The sequence below is a fragment of the Diuraphis noxia genome, unplaced genomic scaffold (genome assembly GCF_037042655.1).
Source record: "Diuraphis noxia isolate RWA-SAM2 unplaced genomic scaffold, SU_Dnox_SAM2 contig0002, whole genome shotgun sequence".
Classification (NCBI taxonomy): domain Eukaryota; kingdom Metazoa; phylum Arthropoda; class Insecta; order Hemiptera; family Aphididae; genus Diuraphis; species Diuraphis noxia.
The window spans coordinates 22004524-22017560 of record NW_028301712.1 but is presented as its reverse complement, the minus strand read 5'-3'; the positions used below and the strand labels follow the sequence as shown (position 1 = coordinate 22017560).

The following is a 13037-nucleotide window of genomic DNA, read 5'->3' as shown; positions in this document are numbered from 1 at the left end:
TTTTAAGCTGTGATTAAGATTTAATTATCGTTGTTTTCGTAATAATTTTCGAAAACTTTCATAAATATTAAAATTCAAGGAAAAAACAAATGATTTATTATTATTATTATTATTTTATTCCTTAATCACCTAAATATCACCAAGTGAGAACTTTAAAAATTAATAAATAGAAAACGATGTCAAAATAAAAATATTTGTACAACGCTTATGTCATACTTGAAAGTTAACAGGATGTCAGTGCAAAATCTTTTCTGAAAATCTCTCGAACTGTGAATAATGAAAAGATTCTAGAACTAAACATAATGAAATTTAGGGGCCTTGCATAGGTTGTTGGTGAACCAAGCGAGCAGGAGCCAACCTTCTAGTAATATTATAAATATTATAAAATAATAAGTTATTTTACTTACATTTATGTATTTTGGTGTATAGATTCAGATAATTATTTATACATACTTTAGTACACACATTTTTTTGCGTAAGTATAAATTGTATTAATTTCAATAAGCTAAATTCTAAATATTTTGAATAATATATTTTTTTAAGCTATTGATTTGTATTTATTTGATTTATGATAAAACTGGTAACAGTATTAAAATTCTTAGTTGGATATTAAGAATTTGAGGAATATTTTTTATTTGTCGACATCCAAATTTAGTGCACGATGTATTTCATGATTGAAAAAAAACTGATTTCATTTTTATACATTATTTTTATTACTATATTCAGCTATATTTACATTTAATATGGAGTATGAATATTTGCTTTTTGATCATATTTCTGTTACCTGCCTATATTATTTTATGATTTTAAACGACATCTTTTACTACTCTGGTTTCATATCATAAAACATACCTACTTTAAAAAATGTTAGTACAAGATATATTGTATAGGATGTCCTATACATATTCCATGGCAGTTGAATTATTTTATCGAAACATAAACGGAATCAAATTGGACAAAGTAAAATATTAAACTCATTCGTTTCAATATACACACATATATATATATATATATATATATATTATTATTATTATTATTATTTTTTGCAAGTTGACTTTCGTTTTGAAATATGATCGAAAAATAAAATAGGAATAACTTTTATATTACACATTCAGGTAATATTTCTACGAACTAATATTGTATCAATCAGAACAAAGACTCAACATTATCTGGATTTGTTAGATACGATTACTCTACTATATCAAAATTTAAAACATAAATTGGAATCAGCTTCAAAATTTCTCAAAAAAGCAAAAAGGTGACATATTTTATTACGTATCCCAAAAATATACCTTTTATATAATATACACACTGAAAGATTCAATCCATAATAATATAATTTAATCTACATTTAAAAAAATGATTCACGCTTAACGTGAATAAATACTTATTCTTGAAATTAATACTAAATTATTGTATTGATTCAACAAACAGGTCAATACATCTTTATTCTAATCGGTGTATTTGACACTTTTGGCGAATAAATCAAATACTCTATGGGCTTTAGGATTAATTCTAAAACAATTCACGTTTGGTAAGAGCCAAATATTTGACCAACAAGTGCTTTTAATTACGTACATTATAAGTAAATATATAAATCTATATTTTGGGCATAGAGCAATGTTGTATGTGTGATTATTTAATTTTTAATGATATTTATTACTTTAAATTTGAAACTGCAAATCTTTAATACAATTAAAACATATTTATTGGATCCTCAGTTTTTGTTTCAGATTGTTTGATTTAAAATAAATTTATATTATTTTTTATTAAGAATGAGAGTGTGTGAGTTACACTCTGGGGTAGTAAAACTTCTTTCATAAGTATTGGGTTCGTTAAATCATAAGTGAGATAGGGAAGGAGTAAAAAATCAGTACGAAAAAACACATAAAATACACACTGAATAACATTTAACCATTCAAGCAATTTCTGTTGCAGCTATACACATGCATCCAAACACCGTTTCATTTTTTCGTGACGTTTCATTCTTTCGTGGTGTTTCATTTTTCGTGACGATTTTTATCTCCATCCATACCTCAAGAAAGAAGTTTTACTTCAATAATATTTTACATATTAATTTATTAAAATAAATATTAGGAATATTACCGTGTTAATTTTTGAAGAAATGTGTAAAAATTTAACAAATCAAATAAATATCAACCATTGACAATACCATCGGTAATTCATCATCTATGTATAGTTGAAAATATATAAACCAACAAGTTTTATTATCACCAGACACCTAATAAATATTTTTATATCCAACCGTATACTCGTAGTTTGCTTTAATTTAATCACTTACTGTATATTATGAACTGTATACGACTTGTTAAAAGTTAATGGCCGAAAACGTTGAAACCTAAAAGTTTTGAATTAAATATAAACATTTATATTATGTATAAGTACGTATATGTGATATTTCAAAAAATATATTGAATATTTAAGCATCAAAAATTATTATTATTATGTATTACCATGCAACCACATAGCGTTCATTTAATTACATTTATTTGTTGATTAACTAAATACTTTGAATCATAAATCGTAATGTAATGCCTATTGCCTACAATATTATTATTACCATCGAAGATACAATATATAATTGACCATAATATAATAATCCTGCATATCAGTACTATGTGGGTATAATGTAGCAAACATAACGTAGACATATAGTAAAGCGGTCGTCAGAATTGGATCTGGTTCGACGCATTAATAATTGATATCATTCGTTATTGTTTCTCGCCACTGCTGAGCTATTATTATTATTAGTTACCCTTAACCTCTAATGATCATTGTTTACGACTTTATGTCAATACATTATAAAAATCTAAGTAAAAAAGGGGCAGAATTTCAAATTTTATTCCTACCCAACATGATATTATAACAAAACAATTATTTTAACAGTAAAAATTTGATGTCTAAATATGCGATGTTGAAATGTAGATTTTCAAAAAAAAAATTTTAATATGATTTTTTAGAGAATGTTTTATAGATTTTAAGTATTTCATACTATCTAAACATTTTTATTTTAATAAAACAAAATTATTTAAATATAGATACCTTTAAAATGTCCTCCTCTGTCACCCAACAGAAGAAATTCACTAAATTGTCGTCGTTGAAAAATATAGGGTACTTACCTTTCTATTTTATCCCGAACAACAGCAAACGTTTAAGATAGATTTTAAATGTCCCGTAGTTTATAATACGAGAAACATGTGGATTTTATAACATATATATCTTTTATTTTTTTCGTGTACCTAGCTACTCTGCCTGTCGTATTTTATTTGTAATCTATATATTAAATTTAAATATAGTGTGTCGTACCGCAAAAGTAATAGTTTCAAGTAAAAAATACCAGACAAAGCATCACATGATTTTTTTTGATAATTTTATATTAAGAAAAAAAACATTGGATAATTTTTAAAAGTTCTAACAAATCAATGAAACATTTTTAAATGATTTGTTCGTTTTTAAGGTCAAATAGCGTTTATCAACAGTACGTTTGTTACAGCCGACCAATACACACGTGTGTTACAGGTTGTCACTTATCGCATTTTTAGCTCCCTATTTATAGCAGTAATTCGAACTTAATCGTAAACAAGAAGTATGTTTCTTTTGAATACGGTGCCCACATAACCAAAGTAGGAAACAGCTTCCACGCGATCATCCATCATGACGGATGATCCTAATACCAACCTCCCCGCTCTTCACGTCAAACCGCTCACAACTAAACATGAAAAAACTTTTGCTGAAACCAGTTCAAATGTTTCTTTCCCAAAAAAAGACCAATCAATAATTTTCAACACGATCTAATATGTTCCATTGATACACAAATCGAATACATTAAAGCATTCAGCATACTTACGTCGCCAAATAATATAAAATTCGCATCACGCGTCCCGAACAATATTTTCTGTATATACTTCTCAAGCAAAAACATCGTCAAACAAATCATCACAAAACAATCTCACATAACAATAAATAACACAGAAATACCGTATCGTCGTCTTATCAACTCGGCCAAACGCATAATTATATCAAATGTCCAGCCGATAATCCCACACTTCATAATCGCAAATGCAATTAACAACCTCTCGATTAATATGTTATCACCAATTACTTTTATGAAGGCCAGTTTCTCTAATGACGAGTTCGGTCATATAGAAAGCTTTAGGCGCCAAGAACATATACACCCTGAGCATAGTGACAAAATCCGAACTCTATTTTAATACAATTCGACCAAACTGAATATCGCACATTCCTATTCGACTACACTGTGACATGTTTTTCATGTAAAAAAACGGGCCATATATCGAATCACTGCAAAAACACAATAAATAATAAAGCTGAATCAATCCTCTTTAAAAATTCAAACACATCTCCGATTAAAAATTACATGGATAACAATGAACAGAAGACCCAAAACACAGACAACACCCTCGCCGTCACAGAAATAAGTATTGAAAAAATCTATTAATAAATAATAAGTAGTAAGTACGCACTCATCTGTCTCACAGGAACCAGCTGCTCAGGAAAAACGACCCGCACCATTTACATCTAGTTCTATCGAGTGTGTAGCTGTTCTCTTACAACTGATAAGAACTAAGAAAAAAAATAAAAACTTGTACAAATCATGTATATCAACACTGAAACATAAATTCTCTAACTGAATTTATAAAACTTGTATATCTTATGTAATAATGTGTATTTGTATTCAGTATTGATATATAAGTGCCATACTGTCATAACTATGCAATGTCACAAATTAACGTTTATGCAATGTTCAATTAATGTTGTATTGAAATAATATTTTTTGAGCGTTAACCCACAGCTGCGGCCTGCAATTATAATACTATTATTTTATTTATAAGTTCAAAAACATAACCAAATAGTTATAATTATTATAAACAAAAGCATTGATTTATTAATGTACCTATTTTATCATAGACTTTCACACAGACTGATACTAAATTATTATTTGGAATATTTATCTTAGTTTTAGTTGGTATGAGATACTATTTGATATGTTCGTTTTTCTTTTTCTTATCATTTTTAAGAGAACGGCTTTTGGCCCAGTTCTAGCTGCCAGGAATAAGGATAACACCTCTACCGCGATAACGCCAAATTATCTGACACCTGCATCAATATAAACCGTAAAAACACGAACAAATAACGGTACTCTAGCAAACAAATTAAAAGACTCTGCTAAATCTCCTCACCCGACAAAACGGGTGAAAAGACCAAAACGCTCAAACTTGATTGAACAAATAATAATTAAACTTGATGAAACACTACTACCTGCAAAAATTGCTTTTTAAGATATTTACCAAACTTAAAAATCAACTTTAACCAACTTAAATACATTATTGAAACACACTCTCCAAGCCAAATCCCTCCAGTATTTTATCACCATTCAACATTACAACCATGGAAATGATCGAGATAACTAATTGATATAATCCGCCCGAAAATTAAAAGCTTAAGCATTAAGAATAGACTCACGAGGCTTGCCAACTCACTTCTCAAAGTGACCCTCTCCGACAACCCTGCCGACCATTTCTCAAATCAATAACTATAATTTGCAAATATTGCATTTGGCATTTGCATCATAACGCCCTCTATCAAGAAAAATAAATCCAAAACTGCAAACTTACAAGACATATATAATTTAAAAAAAAAAATGTTTGATGATTCAGTGGAATCTGAATGGATTTCTCAAAAACCAAAACCTCAATGATTTAAAATTGATTACTTTATGCCTTCAGGAGACAATCTAAAATATAATGACTCCCCTCTAAGCTAAATAACTATAAATGCGTAACAAAAACCTTCAAATTTACCTCAGAGCTAGCGGGGAAGTGTGCGTATCTACTTATCTATAATTAATAGATATTTATTAACGACAACCTTCCATGGGAGGAAATACCAATTGTCTCAAATCTGGAGGTCATAGCAGTAAACATAACTCTCGAATATAAAGGTATACAATTGGTCATAGACTCAAACATTACAAAAGCAAAATTTTTTTCAAATTCCCTCAGTGCTATAAACAACATAAAAATGCACACAATACTTACAATACAAACATATAGGTACAAGATTTGCTTCAACGTGGAAAAGAAAAGGGAAACACGGTACAACTGTACTGAATACTTGGTCATTCGGATATTATCGAAAATGAGATGGCTGATAAGGCAGCCAAAGATGCAATAATTAACCCTTTAGCAACAGCAGTCCAATTCATAATCAAACATGATTTATTACCTATAATAAAACTGCACTGTACCAATATGTGGCAGGCCAACTGGAATTCCATGCGCACTAAACTCCACGAAATTAAACAAAATGTGTTCACATGGCTTCATCCCTAAAACCCTTCCTAGAAAGTAGAAAGTTAAAAGTTATACTCGCTAGATTACGGATCGGGCATACACAAATTACTCACAACCATTTAATGAGCAAAAACGATCCTCCAGTATGCCCAACATGTTGCACTGAATTATCAATGAAACACATAATGACTGAATGTCCTTCATACTCCGAATCAAGACTAGCCTTAAACCTTCAAGAACATTTATCGGAGTCACTCGGCCAAAACAGTTCATCACTTTCAGCTACCATAAAGTTCATCACAGAGACAGAACTACAAAATAAAATATGAACGCTGGAAAATAATACAGTTGTCAATGTAAATACAACCCAATGTAACTTAAATTTTGTAACCCAATGGCCTATGTCGCCGAGGGTATATTTCGTGTTAATATAAAAAAAAAAATAGCGTTTATATCATCATCTTAAATTATAGTCACGTTTCAATTACTATTCATACCTATTTGCAATGTCTCCAGCGATAATATTTAAAAACATTCACCGGCCAAAATATCCCGATAAATACACAATATTTCAAACCTATAATGCGCTTATATTGTTTATTAATTTAACTTTATTTCTACGCTGTCTGTAAATTCTTACGGAAGGAATGTGATGAACAAAAAAAGCTAGGTCACGAGACAACAATCAATTCCAATAAGACTGAAAAAGGTTTCTCATTGACAATATTGTAAGAAAAGATATACGCCGTGACTGGTCGGAGAATAGTCGTATCCAGGTGGCCGTCAAACACACACCATACCGTACAATGAAATTACTTCAATCCTTCTGACCGTTTGCGAATTCGACTTTTCGACTCGTCCGTTATTTTATCAGCCAATACTAGCGTATTATATATATAAATATATAAATATATATGCCGAAACGTATTTTTGTATGTACCAGTTTTATTATCTCTGTTGTACAAACAAATAGACACAAAAAAAAAAAATTGAATTAGAGCAGAACAAAGCATTCAGATCACGGAACGGTATAAGCCAATATTATATGATTTTCTCACGTTGAATAAACTTAATTAGGATTATGATTAACTTTGAAACGTGTGATTGGGCATAGAAATCTCGTGGAACATCTTTTTTACGTTTACCTGTATCGCATTTATCCGTCTGAGTGCAATCTAAGAATGTTCACCGGTCGTGAACAAACTTAACTTGACTCAATTTGATGGGAAAAAATTAATTTAGAAGAAACCTTTTATGCTAATCCTCAAAATCAATTTGTATCGTTCTAGTAGTTTATTGCTTCTGTCACATCACTTTTATCAAATCTATTTTTTATTTTTATTTTATTTATACAAATTATCTTAATATTTGATACTTTTTAATTTATATACTTTTAAAGTTTAATTTATTGTTTTCCCGTAATCTGTATTATTTAAAAATTAGCAGATCCGATTTGTTTTAACTAATAAAGTAATAATAGTTATGTTTGTATTAAAATATGAATTTTTTAAATATCCATAACTATTTTTTGTTTGTTTGTACAATTACAAAACGCGAATAAAATTTTTTTTAGAATTGAAGTACATTAAATTGTATTCAAATATATCTCTGGCCAAATTTTGTATATCAAAATTTATCATTTATTTGATGTCTTTGTAGCAAAACATATTTTAAAAAATGAGTTTATTATAATAAATTAATCGACGGCTGGAGTCGTCTAATCCAATAGTGTATTTTGTTTGAACAAATTTATTAATTAACTAAACATTATTAAGTAAATTTAATAAGTCTCAAATAGATAAAAAATTTAAAACAGAAATGGAATCAATGTTTTAATTTAAATTAAAAAAAAAAAAATAGTGAACAATATATTTAGCCCATAATCAATTAAATATTAAGTGAATTAATAACAATTTTTCACTGCCAAATTAATGCTTAGTTGATTAATGTATTTATATATTTAATAAGATAACTAAACTACGTGCATATAATATATAATTGTCTATCTATATACAGGGTCACTCAAATTGTAAGTCGAAAAAATGGTAAGGATTACTGTAACTTCTCAAGTAATCTCCGCCACTTTTACATTGTAATATTTCAACGGTGTTTCTTAGAATATTATATTAATGTATTAGTGTAAATATGTAATTATTAGTATGGAACACTAAAACACAACTAGTATGAATCAATTTTACTGATTTTGTTTACTTAAATTTTATCAATAATGCACTTATTATCAATAATTTATCCAGCGATTTATTCAACACGCGACTTACTGGGTCCTGTTCTGCAATCACCTGACATATTCGTGTTCCTCCAGGAGACAGGACTGGACAAACTTATTTAACCGTTTAAAAAAACACAACCTTATTATAATTATACTCATATAATTTAGACATTTATTGTTATTAAACCTTTTTTTATTATTATTATGTAACACCTTTAAAAAAAAAAAAAAAAATGTATCTTATCCCAATGGCCAAGTTGCCGAAAGGTTATTTCTTTAATAAAAAAAAAAGCGGGGAATCTCTGAATAGGGTAGATTAAATTTGAATGCAATGATAGGTATCAATGTATCATTGTATACGAAAAACAATTCTGAACGGAGATGATTTATCAGTCTATGATATATTATATTTAAATATTGTCATATATGAATTCTATTTTGAAACAAATATTTTATTTTTCAATTAGGACGCATTTTGCATGGTTAATCAATTTTTCCAAAAACATTGCATGTAGTTATCATAATTCATAATACCTTATATTATCATAGATATACATATACCTGGTTTGAGGATAAATCGTTATCATTACGTGATTTCATAAAAATTTAAAACTCGAACGCTCAAAACACTTTTCCTATAATGACGCTTCAAATTTCCTTTATAGATATTTGAAGAAAAACTTATTTTATAACAACACGATTTAAATTTAATGTACAGGGACAAAACACACAAGTTTTTTGTTTTATATAACTCATTTTGTTATTATTGTTTCCCTAAAATTTATATTATGGATGCTTAAACATTATATAACTGTGTCAATATTTACGAAGCTAATGTATGTTGTTTATATAGAGTATAGACATACCACTGACTTAGTCAAGTTACATTCAGACGTATACTATCTATACTGGATGCAGTGCCGCAACTACCGGGGGTGCAGGGGGTTCATTCCAGACTGTATGATGACTGCGGATGTGTATATTATATTAATAATTTTAACAAGTAACATTTTTTTTTCAGTTTACAAATGACAGAACAGCGATTAAAAAAATAAACAATTTGATCGAAATGTTTGTTTTCGATTAGGTTACAGACACTTCATAGTCGTATAATATAATATATTTCGATCAGATATTGTATTTTGAGTAGGTATTTCAGTTGATAACAAAACCATCAACTGTAATCGGAGTATATGTGAAACTTATATACAGACATCATGGTTTGCATATAAATCGCAAAACAGTTGAATTAATTTAAAAATATAATATGTTGTCATAACAGTATATTTATTGAAAATCAAAATATATCTAACAGATTTTGTAAAATATTATTGACAAAATAAGGAATTTACATAGGTAGAATATTAGAATATAAATATTTTATTTTTATTACCTATTATGATTTGTATTAATATTGTAATGTTTTTTAAATTATATCATATTTTAATGATACGATATACAATTTTTAAAGTAAAAAGTAAATTAAACCACTACTAAAGTTTTACAGTTTAATATAGTTTAATATTCATTATTCAGAAATTAAATAAAAAATTTAAAAGTTTTACTTGAATCAAGTTTTATAAACATACATTTATATATTTTAAATACATATTTTATGTATTTGTATTTTATACCTTAAAAACAAAATAAAATTATGTCTTTGAATTTCGAAGCATATCCAACCACTGTTTATTTTTCAGCCTAGGTACAATGCAAAGTGTTAAAATGACAGGCGTCCAGTTTTGTTTATTTCACTAGCTTACTGTGAAATATAATTATTATTTACTTATCATTACTGGAAAAGTTAGACATCACGACTTTCAAGAATTTGTATATCTACGTTTAATCATTGTAAATAATGGTATATTATTATATCCCGGTGTATAATTTTTATAATTTTTTAACGTATCATTAAAAAAATACATCGAAGTTGGGAAAATATAGGAATATTACCTACCTGTACCTATATTATGTATAGGATTTAATCACGTCCGTTTTATTGTTATTGTATTTTAACTTCAATTAAACTCCATCATATTGATAATAATATGTGTATATTTCAACCATTTAAAATTTTCTCTACTTACAGTTGGTGGTCGAAATCAATAGCCAAGTGGCTCAGTTTCGAGAATTACTGGTGCACATCGGTACAGCTCGAGATTCTCCGGAAACAAGGGAAAAGATCCGAAAGTTACGAAGAGGATGCGTGGATACATGCAAACACACAAGTCAATTACTCATACCTCAGATGAGAGGGTAAGTGTGATAAATTTCTTTTTATTCTTTCAATAAAATTTCTTTCTAAGATATGAAATACTCAAATATCTAAATATCTAATAAAAAAATGATAATAATCAGTGGTATTAGTTAAGGTTTTGAGAAACGTTTGAAACGTTTAAAACGTTTCAGAAGTATGAAATCAAATTATCAAATATATTATTATAATTTATAATATAATAATCACATTACGTCGAACATCGAGATAAATCAAAAATATTAAATAAACTGTTTTCCTGTGTGATTATGTTACACATAATATAATATATATTTTGATTTGTCGATCGTTCCAAAAGATAACAGCATTATTTTATTTTGTATAATTTTTTATTTATTTTGTATCATTTATGACATACCTACAAATATGACAAAACCACAAAACTATTTATCCATTCAACCGTATTTTCAAACTATAACTATAATGCAATGTATAATTCGATATAACTTTACAATATAGGTCCCTCTTTGAATTGATAATAATTACAAGTTACAGTTAAATTTTGATTGACTCAAAATTAAAGTTCATATTTTGTTTTAGATAGATTTGACACTTATGGTATTATGCAATATATTCTTCATTGCCTAGCTAAATCAGTTTTTGATATATTTATTTAATTTTATATACTAATACGAACAAATTATAAGTCATTATGACAGATGTCGAAAGTCCTAATGTTACAATGCTTATTATGTATGAAGTGGGGAGGGAGAATCCCGAAATCGTTATAATATTGTCATGTTATATCCCAAGAGAAAAAAGCAGTAATGGATATATAAAACATTTTAAAACAACAAAATCTTTATTGAGATATTATTACATTTTTATTTAAGTCAAAACACAACGTTTGATGAAATATATTCGTATAAACATGAAATCACATGATATCAATAATGTTGAGTATCGTGATCCTGATGATGACTCTGATAGTCCATCTCGAATTTTAAAAATTTTCAACTGGATAAATATTTTATAGTCTCATATTTTTATCTTTTCATAAATATTTTTTATCAAAGATTAAATGGTAATTATTTGTATGAAATTCGATATTGAAGAAATTTGTATAGTAAAAAACCTAAAGCTTCGAATTAACTAATTAAAAAAAAATAAAAACATATGCATAGAATTTGATAAGTTAATGTACTAAAGTTGATTATAGTAAATAGACTAATAATTTAATAAAACGTATTTTTATAAAAAGAATATATCCCAATTGGAATTGTATTTTTTAACTTAATCTAAAGACATAATCATTATTAAGCAAAAATCAACTATAGTTATAAAAAATAATAATAATAATCAACTATATTTTATATATAAGTTGTGTATATTATGGAAATCATATTCACTTTAGAAATTTAATATTAAAACACTATGCCTTAACCAGGCCCTATTAGTTGTAAAATTCCGTACTGCACACTTAACTTTACTGCTTTAAATGAACATTTTATGCACTACTATCTTAGAAAAAGCAATGTATTACATATATATGTATATAAATATAAGTATAATAATTTAACAATGCAATCAAATTTTGTGAAAATATACGATGAACCTCTTGTCACACCAGTAAAGCATTTAGAACATATTTATATGAAAATATTTTGTTGTTTCCCATATTTTTTTCTGCTGATGCAAAAAAGAAAAAATGCATTAAATAATTAAATATAAATACAAATTCCTTTATAAAACAATGCTCATGTAATTTTCTTTGAAAATAGGAATGCAAACTATTCCCGTGTACATTATGAAGCAATGCAAGAAAATATTTAGTATAAAATTATTACTAGTCATACCTAAATCATGTTTCTTCCAGACATAGCGATAAGTACAAATTTTAGCAGCTAAAGGAAAAAATTCCAAATTAGAAAGAATAAAAACCCAATAAAAGTGTAACGTACAATATGAAATACTCTAAAAAAAATTGTGTATAAAAATAATTTGCTACTACAATATTATGTACTAAATTTAATTTTGACGTTTCCGTAATTTATTGAGAATAAATATCAAAAGTTTTTTGAGTTTTTAATATTGAAAAAATTTAACGTTTAAGTGAAAAATAATAATTTTAATTGTAATTATGTTACTAAGTATTCAGAAAATATTAACCGTAGGGACTTAATGCTTATCACCATTACGTTTATAATTTTCGGTGCATATTTACAAATGTATGATATAATATAATATATATGTATAT

At 27.3% G+C, this 13037-nt stretch overlaps 1 protein-coding gene across 4 annotated transcripts in view; it reads left to right on the top strand.

Annotated features, from left to right (window-relative positions):
- Positions 1–13037, top strand: part of dcma (syntaxin-like domain-containing protein decima) — a 235156-nt gene that overhangs the window by 177746 nt on the left and 44373 nt on the right. For all 4 annotated transcript variants that reach the window (XM_089218925.1, XM_089218927.1, XM_089218926.1 and 1 more), the window contains one exon: positions 10655–10821. In XM_089218925.1, the coding sequence (XP_089075051.1) occupies positions 10655–10821 (167 nt within the window). The remainder of the gene's footprint in view (positions 1–10654; positions 10822–13037) is intronic.